This window comes from Oncorhynchus masou, chromosome 19, assembly GCF_036934945.1.
Source record: "Oncorhynchus masou masou isolate Uvic2021 chromosome 19, UVic_Omas_1.1, whole genome shotgun sequence".
NCBI lineage: Eukaryota > Metazoa > Chordata > Actinopteri > Salmoniformes > Salmonidae > Oncorhynchus > Oncorhynchus masou.
In genome coordinates this window covers 23,124,834-23,142,913 of record NC_088230.1, presented here as the reverse complement: position 1 = coordinate 23,142,913, position 18,080 = coordinate 23,124,834, and the positions used below count along the sequence as shown (strand labels likewise).

Genomic DNA, 18,080 nt, shown 5'->3' with positions numbered 1-18,080 from the left:
AATTTGGCTCTGACCTTACAATCATTCGGTTTGCTTTCGTCGTAAAGCCTTTTTGAAATCGGACACTGGCTGGATTTACAACAAGTGTATCTTTAAAATGGTGTAAAATACATGTATTTTTGAGGAATTTTAATTATGGGATTCTGTTTTGAATTTGGCGCCCTGCAGTTTCACTGGCTGTTGACCGGTGGGACGCTAACGTACCACGTACCCTAGAGAGGTTAAGCTCCAATTACAGTGTGCAGGGGAGAGTTCAACATCCAGGCCCAAAGCCATAAGATGTGAAAAGGATACAGTCTGTGAACAAGGCCTGGGTTCAATTACCACTTGAAATCATTTCAAATACTTTAGGTGTGCCTGATTGATTGGCTGTTGCAATGGAACCAATATAAGTCCCAAAAGTGCAATTAAAATAGCATTTTGAACCAGTGTTGGGATCAATTCCATTTCAATTCAGGAAGTACACTGAAATTACAAATTCGGCCTATCCCCAATGCTTTTCAATTAGAAACATTTTGAATTGGAATTTGGTTTACTTTCTGAATTAAAATTGACCCCAACCCTGATTTGAACCCAGGTCTTCTGTGAACCAGGCCTGCTTGGCAGCAGGCAAAAGCAGAGTCAGTCTGGACTGAAGTTTGAGAGAGGAGCCTCGTTTGTCTCCAACCAGTGATATTACAGCACTCTCCAATGAACAGTGTCGACACAGATATGGAAAATAACGAATGTTATTCACTGGAAGCATATCTGGGTTCTCTGCAGGTTTACTGCACACTTCAGACATCCTGTGAGGATGGGGTGGACTTAAAGTACTTCCCTGTGTCTCATCATCCATCACAGGCCTATGTTAAAACAATCAATTATATGGTCCATCAGGCCCGCTGAAGGTTTAGAATGTCTAAAGTGCGCATATTGATCTTGAGGAATATTAGGTGGTATCAGTTACAAGTCAAGCCATTAGTCATTGTTGCTATTGTAGCAGATAAACAATATAAACCGTTTAGCACATAATTGCAAAAACATCTGTGCCATTAGGTGAGAAGGATATATGATACATTTTATGAAGTAGTTATGCCTGAAGTAGTACTGGTACTTCAGAAACAAAACATACAAAAAAATGGATTGGAAAGCTTTATGTACAAGAGGAGTTTGTATTTTGTAACGTGTTTGCTGTTCTGGAAAAGCCTCTTACAGTACAAGAATGTGGTACAAAAAAAAAAACTTTACCGTCTGGTCAGCGTTGTCTTTGTAACTCAACCCAAAGTAGTCCTTCTCCAGTAGGTTCAGGGTTTCGCACACTTTGAAAAACAGGTACTGGCCTTTGGCCCGTTTCTACAGAGAGGGAAGAACAAAGAAAAGAAAGAAAAACATTACATTAATCATTAATCATCAATTATAAAGAACAGTTGACATTTAGAAATAACGACCTACAACCGCAGCGAGATTATTGAGAACTAGACGACTCGGGATAAATATTTCTACCACCCATCATTCCTCATGCATTTCAATTAACGGAAAACACCCTTACAAAACTTAAATTACAAAACCTTAAATGACACAATCTTTCACAGTTCGTTACGACAGGGTTAATTTACATTTAATATATGTGGCTCATGAATGCAACAGCTGTAATGGGTGTGTGTGGAAAGTGTCAGAAACTCTAGAGAATGCACTCCCCCGGATCATCTCTTGGATGTAAGGTGATATTTGCCCTGCAGACAGACGTGCAGTTTGGGACAGCTTGGCAGCTCTCTTCAGCTGGTCCTGTGTTCACCTGCACAGCAGAACTAGACAGTATGGCCATTAATCCCCACAGAAGCCCATGAACTGCGTCATCACTGCATATTGGTCCTTTGACACTCGTGGAATGAGGGAGCAATTTGAGATGAATAGCAGTGTGGACAAAGGGGACAAACTCTACCTCCCCGGGGTAACACATTGCCTCAGGCAGCAGGAACAATAACCATAAAGAGTTCAAAGGACAATGACACTGCATTCAGACAGAGGGGGGTGGGGGGATAAAGAATGCTGTGCATTTGTGTTTCTTCTCCTTGGGAAGGTCGAGACATTTAAGATATGCTCGTGTCAACCACTTCAGAGAAAGACACTTGAGGCTTTTTGAATGCCACTTAATTTCCCCTCTCTCTGACAACATACACTGTCACATTGGATAGTATGTTGAGTGTGTGTGCAGACTATCTGCTGGGAGGCAGCAACATGCTGGTAGCCAGAGGAGTGCAGCCCTAAGTGACAATTTGGCACCAGTAGATTCTGAGTTGTATGTCTAAGGTTTTGCCTTTGGTTTCAAATAAACATCTTTACACATGATCTTGCATCTTCTGCCATGGCATGTCCCTCTGAGACACATATTGGTCAATCAGAACAGGAACTCAGTTGATTTTTTTTATTTACATTGTAAATAAGATTTTGTTCTTAAATTAACTTGCCTGGATAGATAAGTTCAATAAAATGAACAAGGCTGATGGGGAAGACAAATGTTCAGGGCCAGCTCTTTCCACTACTAAAGCACTTTAGTGCCGACTGGTCAACAGTCATTAAGTATTGTTGGCACAGAACAAAAGTGATTTTACACATGCGTACTATTGATCATGCAGAAGCCATTGCCTTAGAGTGCATTAGGCAGCACTGTAAAAACACACACACACACACACACACACACACACACACACACAAAAAACAATGTCAGTTTGCCCATTAGGCAAGAGATTTCAGATGCTTCAAATTGAATCTTGGGTTACAGTGCAAATGCAATGGAACTGTCTGTGCCCTGGGTTGATAATTGTGTCTGACAGAGAGAGACTGCAGCACAAGCAGACTAGTCCTGATATGAATTACTGTCTCCTGCTCAGTGTCATGTAATTCCCAATAAAATATGTTTTATGGCAACATCTCATTGGAACGAGAAAAGCAACCCAATCTCATTGGTGTGTGTAACAGTACAGAGCCACAGACAAAAGGCTTCATAAAACTTCAGGTCATATACTGTATATTCCATCCAAATAGGCTAACACCGTCTCTTACAGCCTTAAAAGAAAATGTTTTAAATCACAGAGCTATTTACGCTATGTTCAACTGGAGGTGAGGTAAACACACATGACCCTAATCCTCATGGTGTTGGTGAGAGAGATGCTCCTTCCTGAGGGCTGTCGTAACCAGGACAATGCTCCATGGAAACAAACTTGTGCATGAGAGGCAGATCATCCACTATGGGTCTCTATGGACTGAAGCCATCCGTCAAAAAGGTGTAGCTAGGCCTATGCTATACTAGCGAACTATTAGCTTGCCTCATTAGGTTTCTTCCAATGGCCAGCACGCTACAGTGCAGGTCAATTAGCTCAGTCATTAACATGCTAACAGAGGGCACTTCAGCCACGGAAGGAGCATAGAGCATTAGTATTAACTCATTTGCAATCACAAGTCAAGCGAGTTTGCGTATGTTTTACGTCAGTATGTGTGTGTACATTCCCTATACAGGCGCGCCAAGCTTACAATGGGTGTATACAAAGCACCAGAAATCTTTGGAAACATAAAGTCATGCTTTGGCACATTACAGTAAATGAGTGGTCGAATTATGAATGCTAGCGAGTTGCCCTGAAAACACACTGAAAGTTCAATAATGCAGCGGTGCAGGAGATGATGCATAGAGTAACACAGTGGCACAGCCAACAATACACCCAGTGAGGAGGACTAGCGGGCTAAGTGGAGATGGGTTAGTGCTGGGTGCATTACTGCAGCCTAATTGAAATTGGCAGGTTGGAACAAGCAAAAGGCCTGGGCTGTCTGCTAAGGATTTAACAGAGCACATGGTTAAGGGTAGAAAGCAGTTTTTACTCACCAAAGTAACACAGTGAGGTGAATGACTTAGTAACGTAGTTGTAGTCACACTCGTTACCTATAATTAGTTGTTTGTATACATTGTTTTAGCAACGGTAATTTTTGAAATATATATATATAATATTTGATAGTTACATATTGGGATATTATTTGACATATCGCAATATTTATTTCAATGACTGATCAAAACTAATTTTCTCATTGCGCTCTCATCTCTGTGCAGCAGATACTCACTAGTCAGTTTATTAGGTACAAACAGCTAATACTGAGTCGGACCCCCCTTTGCCTCCTGAACCGCCAGAATTCTTCAGGGCATTCAACAAGGTGTCGGAAACGTTTCACAGGGATGTTAGTCCATGCTGACGCGATGGCACCCCGCAGTAGCTGACGCGATGGCACCCCGCAGTAGCTGACGCGATGGCATCCCGCAGTAGCTGACGCGATGGCACCCCGCAGTAGCTGACGCGATGGCACCCTGCAGTAGCTGACGCGATGGCACCCCGCAGTAGCTGACGCGATGGCATCCCGCAGTAGCTGCCGAGGTACATTCCTGCTGCGAACAGCTGTTCCATCCCATCCCAAAGATGCTCTATTGGGTTGAGGTCTGGCCACTGTGCAGGCCACTCAAGTAAACTGAACTCACGGTCATCTTGCAGGTGATGATTTTCCACTCAATTGTCCAGTGTTGGGGATCGCGTTCCCACTGGAGCTGCTTCTTCTTGTTTTTAGCTGATAGTAGTGGAACACAGGTGGTCGTCTGCTGCAATAGCCCATTCGTAACAAGGTTCGACGAGTTCTGAGATGCTGTTCTGCACTCCACTGTTGTACTGCACCATTATTTGTGGCCCACCTGTATGCTTGCACAATTCTTGCCATTCACCTTCCAGCTCTCTCAATGAGAGAGTTTACTCCCACAGGACTGCTGCTAACTAGAAATGTTTTGGGTGTCGCACTATTTTTCAGCAAACGTGAAAAGCCCAGGAGGGTGGCCGTTTCTGAGATACTGGATCCAGCGCACTGGGCACCGACGGTCATACCACGCACAAAGACACTGAGGTTATTGGTTTTGCCCATTCTAACGTTCAATTGAACAGTAACAGAATGCCTCATTGCCTGCCTCTCACGGTCTGTAGGAGCAATCCATTTTTGTGAATGGGGTGGTCTACCTAATAAACTAGCTGGTGAGTGAATATCGTGAGCAATATGTTTGGAACATCGAATTGCAATACATTCGATGTTCTACTCAAGTAGGCCTACACATTGTCCTACTAAACAAATTACAGATTTGGCCCAAAATCTAGGCCTCTTTAAACACTGGATTTTCTACTCATTTGGCTTTATGGGAGCATTCCTGATGGTCTGGATATTGTTTTGCAATCAGAGAAGGGACGGTTCCATCTCTGGGGAATTAGAGACAGGGTGGGAGAGAGGAACAGAGTGGGGGAGAGACAGAGGGGAGTATGTGACGCCGTCTGTCCATGGCTGGAAGAACCCTGATATCCAGATGCAGTTTTATAATTTCCCATAGGCTTTTAGAGAATCAGCTGTAAAACACACCACCTCTTCCTCTCCAACACAATGAGAATTAAATTCACACATTCAAACATCTAGAAAATCGTGGGGCAAGGAGAGAATGTGACAGACAATAACTCAAACACCCTTAAAAGCCTTTTTGTTTCTATCTGCAGAGAAGTGTGTTGTGTGATGGTGAGGCTGGTCTCTCTGGATCCCCAGAGCTCTGGGTTGTTACAGCGGATTAGACTCAAATGTATCCATCGGGACTGGAGCCCTAATGCTCGATGAGCTGGACGGCTAAATAATGCAGGAGGAGTCTAGACAAGCAAAGCGCAGTGGAGGCAACAATGTACTGCACAGAGCCACACCACTGGCTGAAGAGGAGAGGACCGTGTTGCTGCACTCACTGACTGTGCCTCTCCTCTCTAATGAGCCCCAGACGCCATTACTGTTTGTTGACACAACATATTATGGTTTCATCACTTTTATATTGCAAGGCACTCAACGCAAGGGAAAATACTGTATGTGTGAGGACAAGGATATACTGTACCTTGAGTTGCAGGGCTTTGTCAGAGTGATTGAGAATCATGCGTTATGTAGTGTGGCAGTATCAGAGCACGGTGTTTCTATGATTGCTTATGCATTAGACTCCTGCTCTCTCGCTGGTACTACAGAGTGAGCGGAGATTCATTTGTAGGCTAGTCCTCTTTAGATATGCATGAATATTATTTTCCAGTACACTGACATTACAGAAGAGGTTGATTGAAGGAAGATCAATAAAGTAGGAGACAGGAGAATGAAGGATAGGATAATCAGCGTCGTAGTCATTAACCTGTGGCCCAGTGGCACCTCATGCCCATCCCACCAGTGGATCCACCCTGAAGCCCAGACCCCCAGAGGAGAGAGGAAAAGGAAAGAGGGGGAGGGAGGAGAAAGGGGGGGGGCGCTGCCGAGGCTGCAGTCTCCTAGAGACACCTCAATGCCCCACTGAGTTCAAATGGGCTCGGTCTGCCTGGCCTGGGTGCTACACAGTCCAGCAGAGACGGGGAGGGAGACCCGGAGAGCCTCAGAGTTCCAGCAGGTTCCATTCTGCACTGGTTTCAGTGTAACTTCTCAGGGTAGAGAGATTAGAGAGTACCTTGGAGTTGGCGGGAGAGTAAACTCAGGCTGTGCTATAGTATTTTTAAGAGTTATATCACTCATTTTGCATTGACATTAGCTTGCAGTTGAGTGATGACTAAGGAACTAAACAACAATGAGAGAAGAGCAGTCTATAAATCATTTTTACAACGGGAGACTGTTGAGAATGTCTGAAGCGACCCTAGTGTGTTAACATGACACATGCAATTGTTTTCCACCGAGGGTTAGTGTTGGCGTTTGCTTTGCTTCTCCCAAAAATTAAGGTTAATCTCTGGAATGCTTTCTTGTCCTCATTTATTTTCTAAACGCTCCCAGATAGATGTAATTCCTCCACTGCAGTCTCATTATAAATTTGCCACTGTCTTCTGGCTGAATACTCCCCAACAATGGCATGTACTGATGCCTCAGCTTTTCTGAAACTGCGAACAAAGCCGTCTCTGTTCAAACAGCACTGTGCAATTAGTGTTGGACCCCATTCACAAACCATACCTCCATCGCAAAACGCATGTTCAGCGGCCCTGGGATCCACCATTAACACTGTCGATCACACAGTTCAACCCTCTCTAGCCTCTGGGATATTAAAATGACTATCCTACACATGAATAACCAATGCGACAGTCAAAAGCAATAACATAACAGATCAGAGCCTGGTGAGGTAGACTTCCGCAACCAACTAGCGTTAACACTTGACTTGTAATTATGAATAAAGCAGCTCCATCTATCCTACGGAGTGGATCATTGGCTCACTGCCCTCTGTCACTTCTCCCTCTTCCTAGTCCTTTAGTCTTTTATATGTAGAGATAACTGGCTGACAGACTGGAGGATATGATGACTGGTTATGACTTTGCAGTCAGGGAGGGTTGGTTTGTCACGCGTCTGCGGGGGACAGCATATGCTATAGGTTTAATCTGTGGGGGGCTCAGAACCCCCGCTAATCTGCCCTGCCCGTGGTTGGCTTCAGAGAACCAGACGAGCCCCCGCCATCCACCCTGCTTTTACCCCAGCCAGGCCCTGGGGCTTGGGCAGGGGTGTCACCCGCCCCAATCCCTCCAACATCCAGGTCGGATTAAGGGCCGGCCCTCTCTTTTACCCACTTCCATCAGTGCGAGCGCTTACCCCAGTAGTGCAAAACATAAGTGGTTCCCAAATTGCAAGATGTATGGAATTGCAAGAAAATTTGCTTTAAAACTGCAAAATTGTCTTTGCACCTCTGACAAAACAAAGAGTTGCAGGACAAAAACCTGCAAAATGTTCTCTCCACCAACAAGAGGAGTGAACAGTTTGGGTCATGTACAATGCGCAAGAAGATGTGGGGCACACTCGCAAGATGTTCCCCAATGTTGGAACGGGGACATCAGTGAAACAGTTTGGGAACCTGTGCATTGCACCGCATTACTCCCACCCATACTCAGGCTTCATGTACATCCGAGGACAAGAGAGAGAGGGCACCCAGCCCTCCACCAGACACAGGCCCAGTCCAATGATCTCCCAGCCCTAGACACACAACACTGGTCATTACACATCCAAACCAGATGATAGCCCACATCATTAAAACCCATGGAAGAAGCCAAATGGAGCCAGACTTAAAAACGTTAGCTATGGTCCAATGTAGTGAAAGCCAATTCACCTGTACAGTACCAGTCAAAAGTTGACACCTACTCATTCAAGGGTTTTTCTTTATTTTTTTTAACTATTTTCTACATTGTAGAATAATAGTGAAGACATCAGAACTATGTAATAACACATACAGTTCAAGTCAGAAGTTCACATAGGTTAGTCATTAAACCTTGTTTTCCAACCACGCCAAAAATGTATTTTGGCAAGTTGGTTAGGATATCTACTTCGTGCATGACAAGTAATTTTCCCCAATTGTTTTTACAGACATTAATTCACTATATCACAATTCCAGTGGGTCAGAAGTTAACATTCACTAAGTTGACTGTGCCTTTAAATAGCTTGGACAATTCCAGAAAAGGATGCCATGGCTTTAGAAGCTTCTGATAGGTTATTGGAGGTGTACCTGTGGATGTATTTCAAGGCCTACCTTCAAACTGTGCATCGCTTGACATCATGGGAAAATCAAAAAAAAATGTGGACCTCCACATGTCTGGTTCATCCTTGGCCGCAATTTCCATACGCCTGAAGGTACCACGTTCATCTGTACAAACAACAGTACGCAACTATAAACACCATGGGACCACGAAGCCGTCATACCACTCAGGAAGGTGACGCGTTCTGTCTCCTAGAGATGAATGTACGTTGGTGCAAAAAGTGTAAATCAATCCCAGAACAACAGCAAAGGACCGTGTGAAGATGCTGGAGGAAACAGGTACAAAAGTAGCTATATCCACAGTAAAACGAGTTCTATAAAATCGACATAACCTGAAAGGCCGCTCAGCAAGGAAAAAGCCACTGCAACAAAACCGCCATAAAAAAAGCTAGACTACGGTTTGCAACTGCACATGCGGACAAAGATAATACTTTTTGGAGAAATGTCCTCTGGACTGATGAAACAAAAATAGACCTGTTTGGCCATAATGACCATTGTTATGTTTGGAGGAAAAAGGGGAAGGCTTGCAAGCCGAAGAACACCGTCCCAACCGTGAAGCACGGGGGTGGCAGCACCACGTTGTGGGGGTGCTTTGCTGCAGGAGGGACGGGGCACTTCACAAAATAGATAGCATCATGAGAACAGAAAATTAAGTGGATATATTGAAGCAACATCAAGACATCAGTCAGGAAGTTAAAGCTTGGTCGCAAATGGGTCTTCCAAATGGACAATGACCCCAAGCATACTTAAAAAGTTGTGGAAAAATGGCTTAAGGACAACAAAGTCAAGGTATTGGAGTGACCATCAAAGCCCTGACCTCAATCCTATAGAAAACTTGTGGGCAGAACTGAAAAAGCATATGCGAGCAAGGAGGCCTACAAACCTGACCGTTACACCAGCTCTGTCAGGATTAATGGGCCAAAATTCACCCAACTTATTGTGGGAAGCTTGTGGAAGGCTACCCAAAATGTTTGACCCAAGTTAAACAATTTAAAGTCGATGCTATCAAATACTCAATTGAGTATGTAAACTTCTGACCCACTGCGAATGTGATGAAAGAAATAAAAGCTGAAATAAATCAATCACTCTATCATTCTGACATTTCACATTCTTAAAATAAAGTGGTGAACCTTACTGACCTAAGACAGGGAATTTTTACTAGGATTAAATGTCTGGAACTGTGAAAAACTAGTAAATTTCCAACTTCAATTGTATGGACCAAAAAAAAAAAAAGTGTTAACCAAAACAAAATATAGTTTTGATTTTAGATTCTTCAAAAAGTAGCCACCCTTTGCTTTGACGACAGCTTTGCACTCACTCAACCAGCTTCAACAGGAATGCCTGGATGTGTGTTTTGGATCATTGTCCTGTTGAGAAACAAATGACAGTGGGACTACGCGCAAACCAGCGCTGCAGAATGCTGTGGTGGCCATGCTGGTTAAGTGTGCCTTGAAATCTAAATAAAATCAGACCGTTTCACCAGCAAAGCACCATCACACCACCTCCATGCTCCACGGTGGGAACCACACATGCAGAGATCATCCGTTCACCTACTCTGTCTCACAAAGACATAGCGGTTGAAACCAAAAATTGGGACAGATTTCCACCGTTCTCATGTCCATTGCTCATATTTCTTGGCTGAGGCAAGTCTCTTCTTCTGATTGGTGTCCTTTAGTAGTGGTTTCTTTGCAGAAATTCGACCATGAAGGCCTTAGTCATGCAGTCTCCTTTGAACAGTTGATGTTGAGATGCGTCTGTTACTTGAACCCTGAAGCATTTATTTGGGCTGCAATTTCTGAGGCTGGTAACTCTAAATGAACTTATCCTCTGCACCAGAGGTAACTCTGGGTCTTCCTTTCCTGTTTGCACCTGCACTTGAAGAAACTTACAAAGTTCTTGGAATTTCCCAGATTAACTGACCTTCATGTCTTAAAGTATGGATGGACTGTCATTTGTCTTTGCTTGTTTGAGCTGTCATGTTGTAATAGACTTGTTTTAACCAAATAGGGCCATCTTCTGTATGCCACCCCTACCTTGTCACAACACAACTTACTGGCTCAAACGCAATAAGAAATTCCGCAAATTAACTTAAGACATCTGTTATGTGAAAACCTCAAGCGTGTTGAGAGAATGCCAAGAGTGTGCCAAGCTGTCATCAAGGGAAAGGGTGTTGAACACTTTTTTGTTTACTACATGATTTCATGAGTGTTATTTCATAGTTTATGTCTTCACTATTGTTCTACAAATGTAGAAAATAGTAAAAATAAAGAAAAACCCTTGAATGAGTAGGTGTGCAAACTTCTGACTGGTACTGTATACTGACATTACAATAACGAGTAAAACCATCTGATATGTGGAGCTGGAGAAACAATACATGAGCTCAAATGGAGAGAGAGAGAAAAAAAAAAGACTGACTGATTTGAGATGCAGGCTAGATTGGTATAGAATTCAGCCACAAACATGTCCAATAATAACAGCTATACCATGCAGAGACGATGAGCCATTTAGTGAGCCAAGACTGGCTGAATGAATGTGTTCAGCCTCTCTATCCTACCTCTTACAGGGCACACCAGAATTTACTAAGCAACCATGCTAATGATTACCTGGCTCAAGACCAAAATGAAATAACCATAATTTATTGCATTCAAGAAATGGGCCTAAATCAACAATAAATCCTTTAACCCAGCTGAGATTTAGACCTACCAAATACAGTATTAGCAACGTCACACTATTAGCAACGTTGTCATGGTCCCTGAGAGAAGCAGAGTCAGCAAAACGGTTAAATCTCATCTCCCTGATGTTCGTCTATGTGCACTCCTCTCCCTGCTGTGTGTCATAGATGGTCGGGTGATTCTCATGAAACCAGTTTTAAACCAAGACAGTTGCAAATTGAGTTAGAAAAACATGATGCATCTGTAACAATCAACTGTCATTCTGAAGACTAAGATGCCTAGGTTATGGCACAGTTATCTTTTAAAATCAATGTTACATATTCACCCGAATTTTGTGCATTTTCAACCCAAATTCTCATTACCGAAATGTGTCCAGATTAAATTTGCAGGTAACTTTATACAATTTTACTTTAGAAAAAACTAACTTATTTGAATAAAACAAAATATGTTGCTGTTTGTCCAATAAATAATAAAAATAGTATTCTGGTTTAAGTTTACAGCAAACTAATCTTTATTATGTAAAATATTGTCTGGACATGTTTCTCGTTACATTAAGACTTTTTGAAGTTGCTGTAAACACTATAATCGTTTATTTAAAAAAAATATTTAAAAATCCCAAGAATCTAGAGAACAAGTTCAATTTAAATTTCTTCACTTAAATGCCTTCAAAACAAGAATCTTACGCCCCCTTTAAAAACGCTTGACCTTCTCATTAGTGAAATTACTAAAAAGCTCAAAATGGGGGAAAAAAACAAACAAACTCAGAACCATTACCTTAATGGAAAAAATAATAACAATAAAAATGAAAAAAAAAAAAAGGCAAATTGGCGCCCATAAACACCGATTTCCGATTGCTATGAAAACTTAAAATCGTCCCTAATTAAAAATCAGCCATTCCGATTAACTGGTCAACCTCTAGTCACTATAGTACCTTGTTCGAATCCAGGCTGGATCACAACTGTCCGTGATTGGGAGTGCCATAGGGTGGCACACAATTGTCCCAGGGTACTTCTTAACTGGCTTGCCTAGATAAATAAAAAGGCATGAAAAGGGCTTTAGTGATGTGGTCTCGTCATTGCGTTCTATTACTTCCAGATTGCGACAAGGAACACACCTCATTACAGCAATGTAAAGGATGTTTTTGGTAATGTGAACCTTAATGCAATGATAATATGCTCTTTCTAATGTAGTCAATAGGTGTGCTGTGCTGGTAGCTTTATTTACTAGGACCACTGCTCACACCAATTGTATAGATGTTTTGTAAAACAGTTATTTGATAAAGTAGGGGTTGTTAAGAAATATGGGTGTATAAACCATTTAATTTACTTAAACACAAACTCCAGATGGTGGCTTTAAGTAAACAACCCTGCCACTGTGTACCTGTTTTAGCACTTACCTATACTGTAGTTTGAGAGCCCAAGACAGTTGTGTCAATGTCCCCAAATATTTAGATACTTTATAGGCATATGATGTTATGCAATGTGCCCATAGGATACCATTCAATTTAGATAGATACTCTTAAAATACATTAGTGCTTACCAAAAAAAAAACATCCAAAAGTCCAATTCAAGGTAGAAAGGAGGAATTGGAGAAGTCAACAACAGAAGCGATGTATTTTTGCTCACTGTAATCCATTACACAAGATGCGAGTAGGTGAATGACGTCTCGATGTCAAGCTGGCATCTTCCTGCTGTCGAGGAAGACATCAAAATAAATCTAATCTAATCTTTTTTTTTTTGGAGTGCTCCAACTCCTTTCTACCTCCATTTAGTTCTTTGGTTGTTTTTATTGGTAAGCACTTCATGATTTTTGTCAAAGTTGTTGAGCACCCCACCATCCCTTTGATTGCTGAAGTGCAAAGGCCCACCAGAACTCACATCTAAAATACCTTAAAACCATACATAACCACTTCTGAAAAAACTAAGTGGCTGTAAAGACAAGATTTTGGGGGTTTTATATGCTTAAATCCACTTTTGACATTGAATGCATATATAATTATAGTATTTCTCAACTCTCTCAACCTGCTTCATGAGGTAGTCACCTGGAATGCATTTCAATTAACAGGTATGCCTTGTGGAATTTCTTTCCTGAACCTGGACAAATCAGCTGGGCTAGACAATCTGGACCCTCTCTTTCTAAAATTATCCACCGCCATTGTTGCAACCCCTATTACTGGTCTGTTCAACCTCTCATATCGTCTGAGATCCCTAAAGATTGGAAAGCTGCTGCGGTAATCCCCCTCTTTAAAAGGGGGTGACACTCTAGACCCACACTGCTATAGCCCTATATCCATCCTGCCTCTCTAAAGTCTTCGAAAGCCAACAAACAGATTAGTGACCATTTCGAATCCCACCGTACCTTCTCCGCTGTGCAATCTGGTTTCCGAGCTGGTCACGGGTGCACCTAAGCCATGAATAAAAGACAGTACTGTGCAGCCGTCATCAACCTGGCCAAGGCTCAGAACTGCCTTTGTTTACCTTTTATATTGACGTCGTTATTGTGCGGTTTAAATATTATCGATTATTTAGGCTAAAAACAACCTGAGGATTGAATATAAACATCGTTTGACATGTTTCTATGAACTTTACGGATACAATTTGTATTTTTTGCCAACCGCCGTGTCTTTGTGAGACGCAGAGTAGGCGAATGGATGATCTCCACATGTGTTGTTCCCACCATAAAGCATAGAGGTGGTGTGATGGTGCTTTGCTGGTGACAAGGATTTATTTAGAATTCAAGGCACACTTAACCAGCATTGCTACCACAGCATTCTGCTGCAATAAACCAAGGAGGAGAGTGATGAGTCCTGCATCAGAAGACCTGGCCTCCACAATCACCTGACCTCAACCCAAATGAGATGGTTTGGGATGAGTTGGACTGCAGAGCGAAAGAAAAGCAGCCAAAAAGCAGCCAACAAGTGCTCAGCATATGTGCCAAGAGTGTCAAAGGCAAAGGGTGGCTACTTTGAAGAATCTAAAATATATTTAGATTTGTTTAACATTTTTTTGGTTACTGCATGATACCATGTGTTATTTAATAGTTTTGATGTATTCACTATTATTCCACAATGTAGAAAATTGTACAAATAGAGAAAAATCGTTGAATGATTAAGTGTCTCCAAACTTTTGACTGGTAATGTATATATATAATAAAATCAGAAATGTCACATTTACATAAGTATTTTGACACTTTAATCAGTACTTTGTTGAAGCACCTTTGGCAGCATTGAGTGTTCTTGGGTATGACGCTACATGCTTGGCACACCTGTATTTGGGGAGTTTCTCACATTCTTCTCTGCAGATCCTCTCAAGCTCTGTCGGGTTGGATGGGGAACATTGCTGCACAGCTAGTTTTAAGTCTCTCCAGAGATGTTCAACCCGATCAAACATCTGGGCTCTGGCTGGGTCACTCAAAGACATTGAGACTTGTCCCGAAGCCACTCCTGCGTTGAATTGGCTGTGTGTAACAGGTCGTTGTCCTGTTGGAAGGTGAACCTTCACCCCAGTCTGTGGTCCTGAGCAAGTTTTTAATCAAGGATCTCTGTACTTCGCTCCATTCATTGTTCCCTCGATCCTGGACTAGTCTACCAGTCCCTTCTGCTTAAACACACCCCCACAGCCTGATGCTGCCACCACCATGCTTTACCATAGGGATGGTGCCAGGTTTCCTTCAGATGTGATACTTGGCATTCAGGCTAAAGAGTCAAATATTGGTTTCATCAGACCAGAGAATCTTGTTTCTCATGGTCTGAGAGTCTTTTGGCAAACTCCAAGCAGGCTGTCATGTGCCTTTTACTGAGGAGTGGCTTCTGTCTGGCCACTACCATAAAGGCCTGATTGGTGGAGTGCTACAGAGATGGTTGTCCTTCTGGAAAACCCTCCCATCTCCACAGAGGAACTGTGGTCACTCTGACAGAGCTCCATCGGGTTCTTGGTCACCTCCCTGACGAAGGCCCTTCTCCCCAGAATGCTCAGTTTGGCCGGGTGACGAGCTCTAAGGAGAGTCTAGGTGGTTCCAAACTTCTTCCATTTAAGAATGATGGAGGCCACTGTGTTCTAGGGGACCTTCAATGCCCCAGAAGTCTGTTGGTACCTTTCCCCAGATCTGTGCCTCGACACAATCCTGTCTCGGAGCTCTATGGACAATACCTTTGACCTCAAGGCTTGGTTTTTGCTCTGACATGTACTGTCAACTGTGGGACCTTAAATAGACAGATGCGTACCTGTCCAAATCATGTCCAATCAATTGAATTTACCACAGGTGGATTCCAATCAAGTTATAGAAACCTCAAGGATGATCAATGGAAACAGGATGCATCTGAGCTCAATTTCAATCCTCATAGCAAAGGGTCTGAATACTTATGTAAATAAGGTATATTTATTTTTAATACATTTGCAAACATTTCTACAAAGCTGTTTTTGCTTTGTCATTATGGGGTATTGTGTGTAGATTGCTGAGGATTTTTATTTAATCAATTATCGAATAAGGCTGTAAAGTAACAAAATGTGGAAAAAAATCAAGGGTTCTAAATCCTTTCCGAAGGCACTGTGTGTGAGTGAGATATATATTTATTTATTTGTTTGTTTGTTGTGAAATGCCAGTTTGGTGAGAATCATCCAGTCACCACCTGTCCTGTGTTTACAGGATGATGTCCTGTTGAGATCATCTGCAGAAGCAGCAGCACATAGCAGAGAAGCTAGAAATAGTCCCAGGGTCCACCGGTAGCATGGGAGGAAATAACAATGGGCCTGACATGAAAACCTGCCAATCTATTCAACAGGATTATACGTTACGCTCTCCTCTTCCTGCACTAAACAACATTATCGTAATGAGGCTCATCGAATGAGGAGAGGCTACTGTCAGTGCTGTGGACAGCTCCAATACATCCAGGGGATGGGTGCACTGCACTGTTTTCTCCTGGGACAATACTAAGTAAACATGACAATGGTTCTGAATCTTAGCGCACAGATACAACTCAGCCAGGGGTGTCAACCTCATTCCATGGAGGGCCTAGTGTCTGCTGGTTTTAGGTTTTTCCCTTTCAATTAAGACCGAGACCAGTGGTTTTATATTTTATTTTGCAGTTCCTCTGTGGTTCCCAAATGGTGGGGCGCGCCCCGAGAAACTAAGTCCGGCTTTCAACTTACTCTTCAAAGTTGTAATTGGGTAGTGCATCATCTGTTTTCATCGTCATGTTAGTCATTGTATACCTTAGAGCTATTTAGAACTTGTCAAATGTCCAAAATCAACTAGCCCATGTCAGCTAACATTTTTTAGCCCATAGATGTTCCGAGTCACTCAAATTTCACGAGACATGGCAAAATATATATAATTGCAAGAAAATGTACTTTAAATCTGCTAAATGTTCTGTACCCCTTGAATTTTTTTTTTCTTCAGAAAATAAGCTTTAAAACATGCAAAATTTTCTCTCCAACAATAAGGGTGAACAGTTTGTGTGATGAACAGTGCTTGTGCACATAGAAATAGATGTGGGGTGGGGGGGTGGGGGGGTGCAGGATGTTCTCCAATGCTGGAAGGGGAGCCTGAGTGAAAACGTTTGGGAACGCCTGACTTAAGACAACTATATGAGAAGAGTTCCTTAATAATCAGTGGCCTTAATTCATCAATCGAGTACAAGGGAGGAGCGAAAACCCGCAGGCCCTCAGTGGAATGAGTTTGACATGTGAACGAGGCTATTAATCTGTCAGAACACAGGATTAAAAAGTAGGCTATTTTTTTCCTCTGAAGGATAGAAAAAAGGCAATTACCACAAGCTTCAAAATAACCTTGGAACTCCTCACAATATACACTATAGTAAACACTTGAAACATCTGGTCTGACTTCTATCACCAATGTTCAACGATACATGTGACTCATTTCAGGAAACTAGGCGTATGTCGCACGTCACTACTTCACAGGTGCAGCATTTGAACGTAAGCAGATTTTTTTTAATCAATATGTTTTTGGGGGCAGAAATGCCTTCTGGAACATTTGAACATTCATGTGCCTTAAACTTGTATTACATCCATAAATACAAATAAAATTGGTAAATTACAATTCTAGTTGGTTAAGCCATGGAAAAAAAGCAGGAACCTTCCCACTAGCCATGACTGGCTGTGATAATGGCTGGACATGCCGAGAGATGTGTTTAGATTGGTCTGCCACGAAGCAAGCTTCTGTCTTTTACGTGAGCTGTTCAGTGTACATTGACAGTCCTTCCTACAATACTGTTTTTGAAAGATATAACAGCCATCGAGAAGTACAAAAGTTTTGGTACTTTTCTCAACATTGATGCCCTGAATTTAGCAGGCGCCATCGACAGATCAGCAGGAAAAAGTGATGGGCTACTTTCTGCACACGCCACAGTCAGTGTGAACCAGAGTGACTTGACACAAAGCTGGGCAAACAAGATGCAGCTACAAACAAAACTGAGTTAAATGGTGACAGTCTGCCGTGATGCGTTGATCCATGTACAGGTAAAAGTCTAGCTACATTTTCCAGATATAATGTTCTAATTTAGCCAGAATGTTGTTTTATTACAAGTTAAAGCGTACTGTTCGTTAGCTAGCAAACATTAGCTTGCTGTCTTGCTAACTAACGTTACATGTATGATCGGCGTAGTAATATCATTCGAATCAGAAATCCATTTGCATTGCTAGTTATAGCCTAATGTTAGCTAGCTAACATTGAACATGGTTTGTTCGCTTGCGCTACCTGCAGATTCATACTACAGCTATCACAATGTTTGTATTAGTAGAATGAGTTGGGGTTGTTCTGGTTCATTGTTTAGTTAGCTAGCAAATAAAAGACAATGGATTATTACAGGACCCATCAAAATAGCAGGTGTG

The 18,080-nt window shown here is 42.3% G+C and overlaps 1 protein-coding gene across 9 annotated transcripts in view; it reads right to left on the bottom strand.

Annotated features, from left to right (window-relative positions):
- Positions 1 to 18,080, bottom strand: part of LOC135506020 (protein 4.1-like) — a 94,102-nt gene that overhangs the window by 38,446 nt on the left and 37,576 nt on the right. For all 9 annotated transcript variants that reach the window (XM_064925356.1, XM_064925354.1, XM_064925363.1 and 6 more), the window contains exon 4: positions 1,228 to 1,332. In XM_064925356.1, the coding sequence (XP_064781428.1) occupies positions 1,228 to 1,332 (105 nt within the window). The remainder of the gene's footprint in view (positions 1 to 1,227; positions 1,333 to 18,080) is intronic.